The sequence below is a fragment of the Astatotilapia calliptera genome, chromosome 22 (assembly GCF_900246225.1).
Source record: "Astatotilapia calliptera chromosome 22, fAstCal1.2, whole genome shotgun sequence".
Lineage (NCBI taxonomy): Eukaryota > Metazoa > Chordata > Actinopteri > Cichliformes > Cichlidae > Astatotilapia > Astatotilapia calliptera.
The window spans coordinates 32,181,607-32,200,398 of NC_039322.1; the positions used below are offsets into that span (position 1 = coordinate 32,181,607).

The 18,792-nt window shown below is 38.2% G+C and overlaps 2 protein-coding genes across 3 annotated transcripts; one reads left to right on the top strand and one right to left on the bottom strand.

Moving 5' to 3' along the window:
- Positions 1-501: 501 nt before the first annotated feature.
- On the bottom strand, positions 502-5,378 carry LOC113014512 (uncharacterized). Of its 2 annotated transcripts, XM_026156097.1 has the most exons (10): positions 5,311-5,378; positions 5,070-5,158; positions 4,595-4,713; positions 4,073-4,492; positions 3,764-3,989; positions 3,435-3,584; positions 2,524-2,741; positions 2,282-2,435; positions 2,091-2,200; positions 502-1,187 (listed from the first exon to the last, which is right to left on the bottom strand). In XM_026156097.1, the coding sequence occupies exons 2-10, from the start codon at positions 5,107-5,109 to the stop codon at positions 876-878; spliced, it is 1,749 nt and encodes a 582-aa protein (XP_026011882.1). In that variant the 5' UTR covers positions 5,110-5,158; positions 5,311-5,378; the 3' UTR covers positions 502-875. The 2 variants fall into 2 exon arrangements, with proteins under 2 accessions (XP_026011882.1, XP_026011881.1); XM_026156096.1 differs by lacking the exon at positions 5,311-5,378 and having other exon boundaries at positions 2,524-2,738; positions 5,070-5,144.
- A 301-nt stretch (positions 5,379-5,679) lies between these two features.
- On the top strand, positions 5,680-9,594 carry LOC113014510 (uncharacterized). Its single transcript, XM_026156094.1, has 3 exons — positions 5,680-6,072; positions 7,060-7,158; positions 7,293-9,594. The coding sequence occupies exons 1-3, from the start codon at positions 5,692-5,694 to the stop codon at positions 9,411-9,413; spliced, it is 2,601 nt and encodes an 866-aa protein (XP_026011879.1). The 5' UTR covers positions 5,680-5,691; the 3' UTR covers positions 9,414-9,594.
- The last annotated feature ends 9,198 nt before the right edge of the window (positions 9,595-18,792 follow it).

Here is an 18,792-nt window from a genome sequence, read left to right on the forward strand (position 1 = left end):
TGCAAAAATGGCTAGTCTATATTTAGGAAAAAAATACTACATTTGATACAAAAAGCACTGAAAACAAGTGAAATTATCTGTCCATGCAGCAAGTTTATTTTACTTAATAAGAAATCTTGAAATAAGATTTTTTAATCCAGAAATAAAAGAACACATTTGAGAATTGAAGAGGGTTAAAATAAGCTTTAAAAAGCTCAATTTAAGATAAAATTACTTTATATCAAGTCCCAAAAGTAAGTTAAATATGCTAAATTACAGTCTTTTTTTATGTTTTGAATTCTTACTTGCAGCAAATGAATGCACTGCAACGAGAAAAATAGTTCTAATACTATGAAAAACTACTCAATATTAATTTGTTTCTTGATTCAGGTTGGCTTATCTTAAAATAGAGCTGAATCAATATTAAATCCAGGCAAAAAAACCTTAAAACAGACCTTTTTCCTAGAATACTCCTTGGCTTCTACTGAAATCACAACCAGGACAGGAGTGATATATGTCAACATTTATTTCTCTCATGAGAACAAAATTCTTTTTTTAAACAATATAGGGCTGCTGCACAATCCCTAAAAGTCTAAATCAACCCTTTAAAAGGCCTAAACAGAGAAAAGAAATTACATTTTTGGCCTTAAACTTTTGTGACAGTCACATAGTCTCACAATGTTGTAAATAATGGCATTACTGACTTAAAACTTTACATGCCTCAGGTAAAGTGTCACTAAGAAAAAAAAAAAAAACAACAACTTTCATTTGTAAAGCATTATAAGTACAGCCGTTTCTCAGGACATTGCTAGGCAAATTAGGAACAAAGTTGTACAAACGTACTACAAAACTAAACAAACTGCAAATGACCTGATAAAATCCTGCTTGGTATTCACCTATTTTTCAAAGAACGACTTCCACTCAGCTATTGCTTTCTTATATGCACTAGTGGCATCTTGATCATGGATGGCATCAGTTATTACCTCAGTTTGTATGACAGAGAGGACCGTTGCAACACATTTTGGGTATGTTAAGTGCAAGGTGTAGTAATATGCCATCAACACCAACATTCCTTCCCAGAAATCCTCCAAGGAGAGAGTGGTCACTGGTATGTTTCCTACAGCAACAATGCTGGTTGTTCCATCAAAAAGCAGCACTGGGGAGGAGAGAGGCCGCTTCTCCAGGTATAGCATTGCATCTTCACCCGGCTAGAAAAGCACAAAAAAAGGACAAATTCTTCAAGATTTTCAATGAAAGGGTTGCTGTGCATCCAAACAGCTTAAGACACAAAAAGCAATATCAAGAGTTTAGAATGCTCCAACTGATTTACTGTTGGAATAGAAGAAATAAATGTAAAATATCTGACTTACATAAATATGAAATTTTGGAAATGTACACAGCAAAATCTCCAGTGTTAAATTAACACTGGAGAGTGTCTATATGGGTCCACTCCTCTGAGTGTTAAATACAACACTGTTGAGTGTTAAATTAACACTTTGACAGTGTTATATGTTTAAAAGTAACCTAGTCAGTTTTGAAGATTAACAATGGCTAACACTGAGCAGTGCTGATTTTCTAACACTGGAATATTTCTAACATTTTGATTTATTTTCCAGTGTTAGAAAATCAGCACTGCTCAGTGTTAGCCTTTGTTAATCTTCAAAACTGACTAGGTTACTTTTAAACATATAACACTGTCAAAGGTGTTAATTTAACACTGGAGATTTTGCTGTGTATTAATTCTGAGCATGAATTTTCTCTAGTTTGCAGCATTTTTATCATGTCTATTTGTGCTTTTTTTCTCATTTGTTTTTTAAAACTATTTCTTTTAACTTTGTTACATATTCTAGTTTTTGAAGGCCTTTTTAAATATATCATTTCACTACTTCTACTTGTATCCTAACTGCAATGTGCTTTTGCTCTGTGCTGCCTCTCTGGAGTAGGTTTTGAATAACAATTAAGAAATCCTGACTAAGGAGTAATTTAATCCCTGCTGAATTGAACTTCAATCCACTCTTATTAAGCAGGAAAAGCAAAATAATAATATTAATAATAACAATACAAGTAAATAGAGTACAAGTTACAGTGGCTGGTATTGCAGCTGTTCGCACCTTGAGGATATGAAGGAGAGCCTCACTGGCACCTCCCAGCCGCTTTGGTGGTGTAGTTTTTGAAGGAAAAAGAGATGGAAGTGCATTGAAGAGAGTGACAGTAAAATCCACTGTGAACGGAGAAAAGTATCTCAACAAAGCAATCCGAACATATCTGATGTGTGGATTTAATGTATGAAAAGGCCACTTACCTCCACGTACATCCAAGGGGAGAGGAGGTTTCAGGACCTTCTTCCAAATGCCATAGAACTGCACCTTCGAACAAAACTCTGCCCATCGACCCTTCATTTGATCTATGTATTTGCAGTTGGAGCCACCAATGATGCGACGCAGTTCATCCATCGCCTATGACAAAGTTGTGCTCAGTTAGTCAAGAACTAACTAAACCTATCCAGAGAAAGCAAGGAATTTAACTGAAGGTAGTTGAACTTACATTTCGTATGTCTTTGAAGCACGGGTATGCTTCAAATATTTTTCTAGGCCTGTCTTCTTCCCTTGTAATATCTGCGTCAATAAAAGTTCGTCTGGCCTCAAACTCCAGGTCCAAAATTTGAGCGACGTCACTTTGGTTGGGTTTTGCATTGGGTTTCCTGTACATGTTGCTCAAGGTTTTGTAATGTCTTGCCTGCATCTTCAGGCTGTCATGGTCTGCTAGGGAAAGCAAAGAGCAATTGTAAGACATGGTGTAACTAGACTAAATTCAGATTTTTCTAATCAGTCATTTCTAGTAAGGTTGCATGGTTGTTTTTAAGTATAATATTTATGAGAATTAATGTTTAGGTTAAATATGTTTGAGTAATGAACTGACCCTATATATCCTGATCATTTCCCTTTGTGTCCTTTTCTTATAATGATCATGGATTTATGTTAATTGTTAGTTTGAACAGAATCAAATATTAAAACGAAAGTTTAAGATGCCCGTGAATAAAACTGTGGTGAAAATAAGGTAAAGGTTGTTTACTGTGTATATCGTTCACATCAGTGTGAACAGTGATTATGAGCTGATGGATAAAAATCTTTTAGGTAATTTGATCTATGACAGAAACACTGTGATAAGGCATGATAGATGTGACCAGCATGAGGATTTACATGTGTAAATAATCAGCACTGAGTAACACCCATTACAACACAAAGTGGTAAAATACTTACTATGGCTAACTGGCAAACTGGAATGAGGGATCTATCATATGTTGATTTTACACACCAACTCGAGTTAATGCCAAACCACTATGATTTTTGGAATAAACACTTAGAACGGGGTTCATTGCTGCAACCATATTTTGGAAAGAGCTGTAAGAGGAACCACAGTCAGACAGAGGTAGATAAGGGTGATGGTGGACTTACCAACAACATCATCTGGAGGTGCAGTTGAAGGACCTATATCAGACCTGGGTGCAGAGCATGAGGCTGACTTGGATAATAGTGGTAAAGCCAGCATAGTATTGTTTGACGTAGTTGGTACAGTGGAGGGTAGCGGCAATTGGGATTCTTTCTCTGAGGAAAAAACAGAAGATGAACAGAATGTAATAACAGGGAATAGCTAGAAAGTTAAGGAAAATACTCAACACTGTATAAATCTTGTGATGCACTCTGAACAGAAAACTGAGGGCAGGTGGTCTCTTTGAAGTTTTAGATGTCCAAAAGTCATTAGTACAGCAGACCAAAGTACACACCTGCATTTGAGTTATCCTCGCTGAGGTCATCATTGCTCTCAAGAAGTGTGGTATAGTCACTTGAACCACTTGCTTCACCACTTAGGTCACCTTCAGTCCCATTGTCTGTGTCATCTGAGCTGAAAAGAGTCTTCCTGGGCCTGCCTCGTTGTGGCATGGAGCCCTGCCTCTTCCTTGGAGACTTCATATTTTGGAGTCGTTTGTACAGTTTGGTGTAGATGGTCAGCTGTGGTAAAATAATATATATTTGTACATCATTTTATTATCTCACTCAATTTTAGATATTGTAGTGGGTAAAGAATGACTTACGTATGGCATGTGTGTGTCAGCATCACGTAACATGGGGTAATAGTCGACAATCTTCTGTGACATTGCTCTCATTTCGAGTTTGGAGGGGTATGTTACTTCTTTCCCCATGGGACTAACACGGAGGATTGCAACCATGCTGGTGACTGTGTTCCTTACAAGTCTGCAACAGAGCTCCTTCGACATCCTGCAGTCCTTTTCCTTTCCACTGTGGAGCAATGCAAAGTACTGACTGCGCACCATGTCCAACTCTGAATCTGTATACACCACATACTCTGGTGGGTCTGGCATTTTCATTTTTTTGTCAGCAGTGTAGGAAATGGGAGTGGAAGTTTGAGGCTGACATTGTGACACATCAAAGCCGAAGGGGTTACTCATCTCGCTTCGATGGAAAGTGTTGGCATCTTGGTCAGTACTCTTAAACTATAACAGTTGTGGGATATAAACAAAAATACACAATTATGCAAATTAATGCTAGACAATATGGACAGTAATCATCTTCTTAGTGGTATAATGTGTATTTACCTTTTGGCTGATAAAATCCCAAATCTTCTTTCTACGGAAGAAATTTTCATGGCCCGGAAAAAGATCCTTTAGGTCATCCCGGGTAAAGCTTCTCAAAGTTTCCTCATCAATATTCGCAGCTGTAAAAGAGAAAAACAACTTCAAAAGTGATATTTATTTCTCTTTTCCTGGGCGTGGCTTATTACATGTCGAGGTCATTTTTTGTCAATAAATGTATTTTAGCAATAAGTAATATTAACAGGATAAAATGTCAAACTTAAAACAGTTTATCAAATATTTGGGAATGCAATAAAACTATTTTTGGGTGTCTTCAAGAATGATGTTCCAAGTCTATTTAGGCAAAGACAGCTCAAGGCTATAATGTGGATAAAGTTCAGAGTAGAGTACAATCCTAGCTCTAAGTTTCAGAAATGATGCTAACAGATGCTAAGGCTGCTTAGCTAACGTACCAAAATAACTGAAAAATAAGACTTACCCTGCAACACAGACAGTATGGCATCATCAAACTTGTCCATGCCGTGACAGCAGTTCTCTAGTTCGTTCCAAAGCCTCCACTCACAGTGCCTGGAAATATCCTACAGCTTAAATAAGATCATTTAGCTAAAGTTAACACATTAGCTAGATTGCCAACTAGCAGCAGCCCTCACAAAACACGACTTTATCTTAATAACACCGTTGTACCATAGTATTTTTCAAATCAACTTAATGTTACCAACCTTAAATTACTGTTCACTTTGTTTAGATAAATAATTTTGATCTTCCTAACGGTCCTGATGGTTAACAAAGCAGGGGGAAAGAGTTTGTCCCGCGTGAAAGTAACGTCACGACAGGAACTGAGAATGCGCATGCAGAAAATTATTTATATTTAATTTTTTTTATGTAAAAAAAAAGAAAAGAAAAATATAAATTCAGTCTTAAACACTTATTGCCTAAAAATAAATATAACTGATGTAATTTAAACCTGAAAAATTGGATAATTAAGGATACATATATTTTAAAAATTGCCTACCTTTCCCATGGTCCCACACTCTCATCTGTGGCCTTCAGTGGAGAGCGGTAAAGTATGCTGCATGGCTACAGCGCGAAAACAGTTCACCATGGCGCTCTGGAGATGTATGATCTGTTTTATCTTTGTTTCTTTAACTCTGAAGGTGCTCCTTAGCCACATAAATGCAGCTCATGGTCGAAGGCAGGATTTTTGGGTTTACTGTGGAATAGATGGCTGTGAACAAGATTTCAGAGTTTTTAACTCATTCTTTCGCCACATTAAACGGACGCACCCTCTGTATTTGACGAATGGAAGCCCACCAAGAGGATGGAGGATCCCCCCAACATCCCACTCTTTAGGATCGGAAAATTTTGGTGTTTCAGTCTTTGCCAACTGTAGTACTGCAACAACAACCAGCACCGTGGAAATATCAACTGGTGGATCTTTGGCTGAAGTGCAGGAGCCTCAGGTTGTTGACAGCCCGATCACGGTAAGTGTTAAACTAAATAAAATGTAGTGTGGCTTCTGATGACAAATTTAGCTATGTCTAACTCCTCGTATTTGGTCCTATATTACTTTTAATCCTTTTCTCCATTTTTAGTCAAGAGAAATTTAACGAGATCTCGCGATATTATACCGCTAGATATTGTTCTTCAATCTGTTACAAGCGATTTCCACTATGGTTGGATTTTAAATCACAATTTCATCCTGCAGGATGAAATAAAAAATAAATAAACAGAATAGCAGTTCAGTGTAGATAGTACAGGCTATGCTGCAGCCGGAGAAGGCACACACTCTGCGGCTGGCATGTCTCCTGGTGAAGTTTGCATCAAAGACACTCTCAGCGCGCTTAAATCTTTCAATGTGGCAGCAATTTGGGTATCTCGTAGGAATTATAAGTGGTGAATACGGTTTCAGGTAAGACACAGAGTATTTGGAAGCACTGTAAAAAAAAATCTGTTGGCCAGAACTACTGCCAAAACATGGATAAGAATGATTTTCTTGAAAATTAAATAAATTAATAAATGCATACAATAAAATATATCCATATACTAATACTAACATAAATTCTGAGTGCAAATCTAAATTACGTGATTTAAAAATACATAAATAATTTAATAAATACAACAAACATGTAAAGAAACTAATATCTAAGTGCAAACAAAAATTCATTATTTAAAAAGATAAAATCTCATTCTCATGAATCCAATCCCTAGCCTCATCAAAAAAATGGACAACCCCTTTTTTATTGTTTCTTTGTCTTTGATTTCTTTTCCATTTCTTTTTTCTTTATTCCAAAGAATGAATATTATATTATCTTATATTATATTGAATATTCACAACTGTAACACTAGTCACTGTCATGCACTTTGTTTTTTAATGGACCAATCATTAGGAGTAACTGATTATACCTGTTATGTAAGAATTTCTATAATTGGCCAGGAATTTGGAGTAACTTTGTTTTTCTGCTCTAAAGGAAGAAGCTGTTGCTACAACATCCTTTACCAGACATGATATTACCAGATCTGCTGCAGCTTTTGCTATCTGTGTTCAAGAACAGTGCCACTTATCACAGGTATGTTATAGTCTTAATGGATCAATACATTACATAAGGCAATCAATGTCTTACTTGTTCATAATGGAATTCAGAATTATTATTATTTTATATAAATGCAGAATAAGTTACTTTTATTTCAAATGTTTTCACAGAGAACGGTCAAACATATCATCTCAGGAGTGCAACAGTATCAGGCTGTTCTTTTGGATACGCTCAAGGAAAGAATGAAGACAGTGTTTGAAGATAATGCCGAGGGAACCACTCAGCTTCAAGATGAGGCTTTGGCTACATTTGATAAATTCATGGATCCTTTCTCCACCATTGCATATGGACAGAGTAGAGCCATAGGGGAAATGTTCTGTCCAGTCAACGCAGAGGAAGTAGTAGTATCCCAGAAGATATGTTGGGTAAAGCAAGGTCTTTCAAGGGTCATGTCTTTAAGGAACAAAAGTTTTTACTATGTACCATTAATTGAAAGTCTAAAGCAGTTAATGACTAATGAGAGAATCTTTACCATGTTGAACACTGCACCACAAAGAAGCAGAGAGGGATTCTTCTATGATTTTAGAGACGGGTCCCTCTTTACATCTCACCCCTTGTTTTCTCAGAGGCCAAATGCATTGCAATTAATACTGTACACAGATGAAATTGAAATATGTAACCCCTTAGGGTCCCATGCTTCTGCAAACAAATTGGTCATGTTTTATTATACTTTAGGAAATATTGATCCAAAATTTAGGTCAAAGTTAGCTGCAATACGACTTCTTGCTATTGCTAAAGCAAATGACATTTCTCAGTGGGGTATTGATGTTGTACTGAAAAGAATACTTCAAGATCTATCACTGCTTTACAATGGTGTAAGGATTAAAATGTCAAATGGTGAAATTGAATTGTTTGGTGCTGTTATAGCCATTTGCGGAGACACGCTAGCCCAGCATGAGATTGCTGGCTTTAAAGAAGGGATTGGTTTTGCTTATAGCAAATGTAGACACTGTGAATGCAACTTTGATGATATGCAAAGTGTTTTTGAGAAGAAGTTTGTTCAAAGAACTCTGGAGAAACACATGAGGCAGTGTTTTGAAATAGATAAAGCAAGCACAGATTTATTGAAAGCATCCCTCAAAACTACTTATGGAATTAATAGAAGAAGCAGACTAGTTGATGTTCCTGCATTTGACCTGATCAAACAAACTCCACAGGACATAATGCATGTTATTTTTGAAGGTGTTGCATCAATGGAAGTTAAATTTGTATTAAAACACCTAATTCTCTCAGGACAATTAGAATTAGACAAGTTTAATTCAGACATTCAAAATTTTCCTTACTCACCTCTTGAAATACGGGATAAACCATGTCCTATTAGCTTTGGCACTTTAGCGGCTAACGACAACAAATTGAAACAGTCTTGTGGACAGATGCTAATTCTTTTAAAAATATTACTTTTTCTTTTGTATGGTGTGGAGAGTGAGTATGTTGTATTTATTAGAAAGTTAATTATGATAATTCAAATAGTTCTTGCTCCCATTATTTCTTTACAAACTGTATTGCAACTGAGAAGTATGATTGAAGAACACCTGTATCAGTTCAAGCAACTTTTTCCCGAAGCCAATATAATACCTAAGCAACATTATATGTTGCATCTTCCCAGTCAAATCTTATCCCTTGGACCTTTAATAAGGAGTATGTGCATGCGCTTTGAGGCAAAGCACTCCTATTTTAAACAGTGGGCTTCTAAGTTAAATTTTAAAAATATTTGTAAATCCCTTGCAAACCACAATCAATTTCTTGAGTGTTGTCAAAATGAAATAGGCACTGAACATCCTATTTTTGCGAAAGAAAAGGAATCCGGGCCAGTATCAGCTAAAAATAATGAATATGTTAGGAAAAAAATTAAAGAATTTTTTGGAATAGATGTCATGCAGTCTGTTGTCTCAGTGAAATGGTATGTTCTAAATGGCAATAAATACATTGCTGGGAAGTCCATGATTATTGCAGACGTGGATGGCACTTTCCCTGTGTTTGGACTGATAAAGGATATCTTTTTGATTGACTCATCTTTTATTGCTTTTGAGTACCAACGCTATGAAACTTTGAATTTAAATGAAGACTTATTGGCATATGAAGTAACTGTGCCCATTGTTGCTCAAGCTACAGAATTAGCCCATGAGCTCATTGATTATACTTCATACTTTTCTATTAGTTTTAGGGACAGTGTGTTTGTGCCAATCAAATACAGTCTTTCTGATATTATTTCCCATAGAAATCACCCTTAAGATTAGGGTTGCACCAAGTATTGGCTTAGTGTAGTTTGTGATGATATCAGTTGACAGTCATTAAATGTTCCCTAAACCAATGTCAATGTTGTACCACATAATGCTGGCATGCTGTGACAAACAGCTGTCTTTGAAATGTGATTTGTATCATAAATTGTGGTTAATTTTTTTCCTTTATATGTACAACTTTGAAGTCAGACATGATTTTGAATAAATCATATTTTCAACAGGTGCCTTGTGTGAATTTCCTAAATCAAGCAAATTGAGTTTGTCACTCTATCTTGAAACAAGTGATATTTTGAGAGACATCTGGTGAGAGACCTAATGTAGGCTATTTTAAGAGTTATTCTTCCCATTTCTGGATTTCTGTACTAATATAGACACAATTATATGGTTATTCTCAATTTAAGTTTATTATCTAAAATCCAGACTTAGAAACAAGTAAATCTTTTTTAAAACAAGGCAAATAATCTGGCCTGTCTAAAAATAGGATTTTAAATCATGGCAAGCACCAGATAATTTGCAGTGTAACGTAGGCGTGTTTCTTGAATTAGCAGCAGGTGTTAAACAGCTGACAGATGAGGAGGAGGATGCATGCAGGTAAACTGAGGGTCTGTTGAGCTGATCGCTGGTTTCGTGAGAAAAATGTCAGCTCGTTCTTTATGTTACAGAAGCACAGAGACACAAGACCAGGCGGAAAGAGACGATCGTTCGGTGAAAATGAGAATCTGCGAATGCAACATGTGGAACACGGAGAGTGGAATATGTAAACAAACTGGTTAACGTAACCCCTGGGTGCACTCTGCATGCTAATTGTTAGCAGAGCTAGTGAAATCTCTGAAAACATCTGAGCACTTTTGCAAACATGTTCTATGTTGACAACCTGACCAGACATACGTCGCGACATTCGCGGCTAAAACACTGTTAAAAGTGTAGCTGGTGACAGAAAAACGGGGTATTTTAAAACTACACCACCACCATTGCTGCCTGTGATTTGATCTGCATTCTGGGATACCTGGCTGCCCCAAGTCTACACAAGCAATCGATTATCTAGGATCGACCTGTTTTGACTTACTTTGCACGGCAACCAATCAAATGTTAGAGAAGCTGCATGGGCAGCGTTAACCCCGCCCCCTGAGTTTGATGGGTGAGGCTGACAGATAAAATTATTTCATGATGAGAGCCAGGCGTCAGGACTGCCAAAATGAAATAAATAAATATATCATTAAATAATTAATTAAATGTGTCAATAATTAATTAAATGTGTCAATAATTAATTAATTAAATGTGTCAATAATTAATTAAATGTCAATAATTAATTAATTAAATGTGTCAATAATTAATTAAAATGTGAAATACATAAATAATTAATTAAATGTGTCAATAATTAATTAATTACATGTGTCATAACTATTTATTTAATTAATTAATTCCAATTTTAATTAATTATTGACACATTTAATTATTTAATGGTGTATTTAATTAATTCATTATGGCAGTCCTGGCGTTCCATAGACATCCGCTGGTTTCCTCTTTCTGGCGCAAAGTGGGCGATAAATAAACAAGAGAGCCGATCAGCTGATCATTGATCAGGTTCATGATTGAAGTAGCAACAGGAGAGGGAGGGGGAGAGAATGAGAGAAGAAGAGGCAGCTGTGCAGCGTAACGACAGAATAAATCCAGCTTTGTGTCTTTTTTTCATTATAGCTAAAGTCCGGGACAAACTGCGTCTCTTCTCAGCTCAATACGAAACGCGTAATATTTTCTCTGAATGAGGGACCATTCCATTTTTTTAAGGAGCCATTGGCAACTCTACTAACTAACCTTATGAATAAAATAAAGTTCACTATCAGTAACATCATAGCACCCACCCAGCTGTACTGTATAAAAACTCCGTCAAGATGGCTAGAACGCAGTATGAGTTATTGTAACTGACGGTAAAAAGTCAGCACAACGAAAATAAACTCCACCTAAACTTGGTTTATATCTGACCCAGATAGACTGCAGGTCATAACTTCTTACCTGAAGTTCAGTTCACCTGACACTCGGACTGGTGGCTGCCTCGGGTCTCTCCTCCTGCCTCCCCTTCCCTCATCCACCTGCTGGCCTCTGTGGAAGCCCCGCCATAGCCACCACCAAACAACTGAGTTATTTTTACACATCGACCTGCATCTGGCCAATCCACCACCTCTCATTGTTCATGCCATTACAAAAAAAATTAAAAATAAGTCACCGGGCATATGCCCGGTATGCCCGATGGCCAGTCCAGCTATGTTAACCTGCAACCAAATCTGCAGCTCCATACAGAAGTGTTACGACTTAGATTATATCTTATAACTCATAACTCTTATGTTAGCTGCCCTCAGTAGCATACTGTCTGATATATTCCACGGCTGCAATAATTCTTTAAGTGTTATTTTTTCCTTGGTATTCTAATTTCACCGAAGTTTACTAAACTCAACAAACTTAATATTACTTACCGGGACATTTATTCTGTCCTCATTTTCTTTTACCGAAAAATTGTTTCCTGCAGTGCCGTCTTTCGTGCTTGGCTCTCCTACCTCTGCTAAGGTGATAGCGCAGAAGCCGATGCTGTATTCACTTACACTCGGATATCTGAGCTTCACCGTGACAACATAATCGTTGGTACACGCACACACAGGCACTCACATGCTCGTCCATACACACAGACACAGAGTTTGCAGCACACCATGGGGGTTTTATGATTGGGTCAGTTCTATAAAGCTGACAGACAAAGGAGTGAAGATTTTGCAGAGGGACACCGGCCTTTGCAGGTCTTCCCTTCTAGAAGATGCATGCGTAAATAAAGATGAATAAAGGTTTTTGTGAAAATGACTACTGAGTCCGGTGCCATCTCTGGATGCCCGAGGAATAAAAAAGAACCGGGGTAAAACTGATTTCTTAACAACACCTACACCCTGCTACTTATCAGATACCTTGCTGGGATAATACGCTGGCCAACGGAGGAGATAGAAGCCACTGACATCAAGTAAAAAAAAGTTCCTGACCATAAATGAAGAGTTTCACCCTAAATTCAGCACGCTGAGACTGTACGCTAAGCGGAAGGAAAGAGGCTGAGGACTGGTGATTGTCAGAGCCCCTGTCCGTGATCAGACAACAAACATCCATGAGTACATCAGGAAGATGGTCATAACTAACCGTGTGGACCACTGTGGAAGGATAGGCTCCGGTATGGTATGTACCACCAGCAGACAGAGGAAGTGGATGACATGCTGGAGAAGGAAGAAGAAATACAAAGGGCTGAGAAAACAACTTGAGAAGATGTGGAGGGTGAAGACAACAGTGGTTCCAGTGGTAATCAGAGCACTAGGTGCAGTGACCTCCCAAGCTAGGCAAGTGGCTCCAGTGATCCCAGGAACATCTGAGATCTCTTTCCAGAAGAGATCAGATTAACACATATCATTTGTGATTAAGTTTATGTGTAAGTTTAATAAGGAAGATTTGTAGTCACACATCAACTTGCTTCCCAGGTGTTTGGTGGCTATTCTAAGCTTTACATCACTTCCACCTTCCCACACAGTAAAGCTCACTGTGACATCACTGATCTAGTCCAATCATCTTTCTGCTGGCCTTCTTCAGGCAAATAAGCCTCCAATCCGCGTGGTTTAAACCTTTAAAGTCTTTGAAGGTCATTCAAAGTGAGTCTGTAGAGGTCTTCCAAGAACTGCTGATTAACTTCTTGGTAATGTTTGAATTGATCTATGCACTACTCTCTAGACCACTACAATTATCCCACGGAACTGAACAACACTGTATTTATTCAGTGAGTACAGTAGTCTGGAAGCTGGTAAACTGTAGCGCAACTTTCATACAGTAATCCAGACTCTTGAGTCTCTAAGCAAAGTTTCTAGTTTCATTTTTTGTTGCAATAAATTGCAATTTAAAAAAAAAACAAAAAAAACATAGCCAGGACTGTGGTATATGTACATTTTAAAATTTTAGTTTTGACAGTTTACACTATAATTAATCAAATCTGCTACTGATATATTCAGAGGTACATGATTCCGTTAGCATTTAAAATTCCTACAATTATTCATTTAAGTATTTCTTGAATATTGACAGTGCAGTGTATAACTGGAGGAGGTCAAGACTGTTAAACTGAAGATATGTACTTAAGCTGTTAAATTACTCAGTACAATTGTGTAATATGTTTGGCTCTTTTGCCATCAGAATTGTTGTCTAAAGGCAAAGAAAGATGCCCAATGGATTTACTTTACCAAATTGACCATCCCAGCCTTGCCGTAATGGTCCATTTGATTCACCTTTTATTGTTTATTTTATTTTCACTTACTGAATACGGGACAGACTTGACTGGGGGAAGGAAGGGGAGAAAGAAAGAGGGAAAGAGAAACAGCTGAGAAGAGGGACGGGGGAGAAGGGCAAAAGACAAAAACTAACAGAACGGGCAGAAAAAAAAAAAGGACAAAAAATGCATATATCAATCACCTGGATAACCTGCTGAGAAAGAAAAAAGAAAACAAGCAGAAGAGAACAACAGTAATAGAGTAAACAACATCACAATGATATATGGGAATATGACAGTAAATACTAAATATTAAACATTATTGTGCAGCACATAAGATCAACAGAACACAGTGTGCTTTGAGGTAGGAGCCAAAAAGGGTGTAGTTTGTGGGTGTGATCACCCGTGTGTACACCTGTGAGCATGGACGCGCTTGTTTTTTTTTAAAAGGTTCCTTCATGTAATGATCTGCTAGAGGGTGTGGGGGGGCACAGCCCCGTCCTCCAGGGCATGAAGCAGGTATGGAGGAGATCAAAACTCCAGACATCCAGAGGCCCCCAGAAAACAAGAGACCAAGGAAGACCAACAGAGGGGCAGCCGCACCACTGTCCCAGAGAGAGCTGAGGAGAGTCCCAGATGAGGGCTCACTCAGCAGCCGCGGAGCAGAAGCCAGGGGGAGTTGCAGTGACACGCCCGTGAGCTCCGCCGGCAGCCAGCCGTGCCTGAGTGACCGAGCCCCAGGCCGAGAGGCCGGGGGCACCCCACCTCCGAAGTGGCCCGAGCGAGCCCCAGGCTCCAGGCCCCGATAAGGAGTGAGCCGGTGTGTACCTGGACGCCCATCCCCGGACACAAAGAACCACCAACGCACCGATGTCTGAGGGAGTCCGCCACTGGCAGGGGAAGTGGTGGTAGGGGGAGATAGACCTCCAAACCTTGGAGGGCCTGAGATGTCCCCAGAGAGGTGGCCCCTGACACCCAACCTGACATATAGACACAGACATACAGGCACACACAGATACAAACATCCATTCCCACCCTCATGCTCTCATATGCACTTACTCCACACTCAACCAACGTGGAGACAGACATAAAGAGACGCTGTACACACGATCACACTCCCCAAGCGTACTCTACAAACCGGGTCTAGGTACCCTTGCTCCTGGAGGGGGGAACTGCACCCAGACCCAGGTGGTGTTACCCTTTTCCCTGCGGTGGGGGGAGGCAGACCGCCCCGACTCCGCAGCAGCAGGGAGGCCCCACACTCCAGACCGCAGTCGGACGGCCAACTCCTCCTCCTAGCCCCCCCCCCCCCCCCCCCGCTCTAGCAGGCCGCAGAGAATGGGGGTGAGAGAAGACTCCAAACCTCCCTCCACCCGCTCATTGTAGTGTTGATGCATGTGTTCTAAGGTGCATTTAAAACCCAGGAGGGCATGGAGCTACCTGCCAGAGAGCAGCAGGTAAGCGCATGGTCCCTCCTGCTAGCCCTCAATGTCTACGTGTATTTAAAATTGAGAGGTGGGCAACGACGCCAGGGGTGAGGTGTACACCCTGATGGTACTTTGGATTCCGTGTATCGTGCCCACCCCCAAGATCCTATATGTATGTGTAATGAGAGTGTGAGTAATGTGAATGTCTAAGTTGTGAGATACAATTGAGGCAGAGGCAGCCAGAAGGGGACAGGGGGGGGGGGGGGGGGTAGCCTCCTCTGCACCCTGGTGACATACCCCTACTCCAAGGTCCTGCATGTGTGGGTGGTTGTGGTGGAGCGGGAAGAGGGAGGCAGCTGGAGATGGGGAGGGAAGGAAGGGAGGGGCAAGTGACCCCTCCCTTGGGCCAGCTCCCCCGCTGAGCTGGAGTTTTGATAAGTTTCAACGTTTAAGTTCATCAGCTTAAAAAATTAAGACAATCGTTTGCCTTATATTTTTTAAGCTCGGCTAACTTCTTTGGGTTTACATTGTAGTTAAATAAATATCTACCATATTACAGAGAATTATTTATTGTGAGAAGAAAATAACAGCTAGTGGAGGAATTCTTCAAATCATTCCTTTAGGAAAAGAAGCAATAAAACACAATGAAAACAGTCAGTACACATGCATTACTGGACAATTGTACATAAAAAATGTGTGAAAATTATTATTCTGCAGAAAAATGTCCTCTAACAGTCTTAATATGTGTTTAAGAATGAGCTCATCTTAAATGCTTTATTTCTGTTTATATAATACGGTATCATAGTAAAAAGTTGAATATTACGTTAAATTACTGGCAATTACTGGCAGGTTAATGGAACAAACATTCCATTAACCTGATTACAGTTTTGGATTGTTAAATACAGTGAAACTGTATAAATTAAATATTAAAAAGTTGAATATTACGGTAAAATACTGGCAGCTGTAGTTGCCAGAATTTTACCGTGGAAAATATAGTGATAATGCAGAATACATAATGGTATACTTTGTTGAGAGATGTAAAAATCACAGTGAATTTTGGTTTTTGCACAATAATTACATTGAAATAAAAAACTAATATAATGTAAACCTGTTAAAATACAATTTTAATAAGCTTGATTACCGTCTCCTATTGACAAAGCACAGAAGAGCTGTATAATACAAAACATGTTTTTTAATTTCATAGTTCATATTTACAGTAAATTACTGGCAGCTGTTGTAGCCAGAATGTCATCTAAAAAAATTAAGCTCTATGACTTTGTTATAATTTGCTAGAAACATTAATGAAAAACCAGTAGAGACAATGATTAAATTAAATAGTTAATATTAAATAATCAAATTAATGACTAAAAAGGCACTGATCTAATTAATATCAAACTTAATACAACCAAAAACAAATAAGTACAAAATAAACAGTCAAATAAAATTGAAAACACTTGATACTTGCAGTGGATGACAAAGTTTCTTTTTATCCAGACTTGATAGTAGAGAGCTTTCAAAACAGTCTCTGATGGTGTCTGAGGAACTGAAGCAGGTTTTGGATCCAATGTGTTTGAGGACTTGCATGTTGTTGTTCAGATGCTCGGTGTAGATTAGTGTTCTTTCCTTGCAGTCTGAAAGCAAATACAAAGCACAATAAAGCAAACTGCCCATTTCAAAAAAAAAATAAACATGCATCAAGCAAATATACGATCTTACATTTAATAGAGCTGTGTTATGAAACGGCTGTGTGGAGGCAGGAAAAGGACCCAAAGTGCAGACTCCGGAAACAGACAAAAAACAACTTTAATGCCGAACTCCAAAAAAGTAACAAAACTAAGACTCCAAGGTAAACTTACACAAACATAACACACAGCTGGATGACCATTTTTCAAATGTGCAGAAGGTCCTTTTCTTCTGTTGCTGCGCATCACATGCAATACCGTCTCGGTCGTTGTGTTCTTGGGCAAGACACTTCACCTAATGGTGATGGCCAGAGGGGCCGATGGCACGATATGGCATCCTCGCTTCTGTCAGTCTGCCCCAGCTGTGGCTATGACTGTAGCTTGCCTCCACCAGTGAATGAATAGTGGAATTGTAAAGCGCTTTGAGGGTCTTGATAAGCACTATATAAATACAATCCATTATTAGAATGGAGTAGGTGAACCATTCTTTTTTTTTCACAAAAAATTTAAGAAACAGCAACATCATATGACATAATGCCCTAAAAATGTTGTGTCCTAAACAAAATGGCAAACCTGGCTGACAGATGTGAAAATATTTGAAACAGTTGAAAATTGACTCAAACTTTACTCCTTCTATATCTGGTGTACCTTCAGCCTTGAAGTGTTCAACAGGAGAGTTGTACATCTCTATGGTGCATTCTGCTCCACACTGATTTGCAGGTGGTATCACACTCAAACAGATTGAACAGTGGTAAATCCATGATTTAAAATCTCCTGTTCCACCACATCCCAAAGGTGCCCTTGATTTAGGATCTGGTGAATGTGGAGGTTGGTGGAGTTCAGTAAAGTCATTGTGATGTTTAAGAACCCAGTTTAACATGATCACAGTTTCGTGATATGGTGCATCATCCTTCTGCCAGTAGTGCTGGCAAAGATAGTTGTAGTAAACCATGATCACTAATGAGAAATCAGTAGGGCTACAGTAAACCCTGTGTGGATCAGAGAATATCCAAAATAAAGTAAATTATGCACCCAATTCTTTTGAGTCATTAAAGATTCATGCTCATGTTAATTCCATCATGGAAATAAATTCATGCCCAAGATGAGTGTATGTACACTTTTGACCACAATTGTAGAAACAGTACAGCTAGAAATGTCAGACACACACATGCACACCTTTAGTGAACACCCAAAACTGTACCAGTTAGTTTAAACATGACCACACTCAAAAGAATCGCAGCCATACTGATTAACAGAAAGAAACTTTACCATTAGAAACACTATAATAGATCCATAAAGTAGATTTATAATACTTAATATAATACTTAGAATATTATATTATATGTAATATACATATACATATACATATAATATATGTATATATGGAAAGATACGACATAGAACAACAAGAGCCGTTGCTGCCCTCCAGGTGGACTTAAAGGAACACAATTGGAATGAGGTTTTTGCAAATGAAGATTCAAATAGTGCATATGATGCATTCTTATCAACAGTAATTTCACTATATGAAAAACATTGTCCTTTAATGAAGATCACTAGAAAGCATCACAGATCAAATAAGCCATGGATCACAAAGGGGATAGAAGATGCATGTAAAAAGAAAAATAATCTATATAAGAGATTCATCAAACAGAGGACAAAAGATGCTGAAATAAAGTACAAGTTATATAAAAATAGATTAGTAAATATTATAAGAACAAGTAAGAAAGAATATTGGCACAAATTATTGGAGCAAAGTAGAAGTAACACACAAGAAAGATGGAGGATATTAAACAGTATAATCAAAAAGGGCTCAAAAAATAAGAATTATCCAGATTATTTTAAAAAAGATGAAGATATTGTGCTTGATAAAACTAAAGACATTGCAAATGAATTTAATGATTTCTTTGTAAATGTTGGCTTTAATTTAGCAAAAGAAATTCCAGAGTCAAGAAATAATAACGATCTAAATAAACATATTACTCAGA

Coding starts and splice junctions, on each gene's coding strand:
- LOC113014512 (XM_026156097.1), bottom strand. CDS start 5,109: ATGGACAAGTTTGATGATGCCATACTGTCTGTGTTGCAGG. Junction 4,714..5,069: donor CATACTGTCTGTGTTGCAGG/GTAAGTCTTATT, acceptor TCTCTTTTACAG/CTGCGAATATTGATGAGGAA. Junction 3,585..3,763: donor CGAGGATAACTCAAATGCAG/GTGTGTACTTTG, acceptor TTTTTTCCTCAG/AGAAAGAATCCCAATTGCCG.
- LOC113014510 (XM_026156094.1), top strand. CDS start 5,692: ATGGCGCTCTGGAGATGTATGATCTGTTTTATCTTTGTTTCTTTAACT. Junction 6,073..7,059: donor TTGTTGACAGCCCGATCACG/GTAAGTGTTAAA, acceptor TCTGCTCTAAAG/GAAGAAGCTGTTGCTACAAC. Junction 7,159..7,292: donor AACAGTGCCACTTATCACAG/GTATGTTATAGT, acceptor ATGTTTTCACAG/AGAACGGTCAAACATATCAT.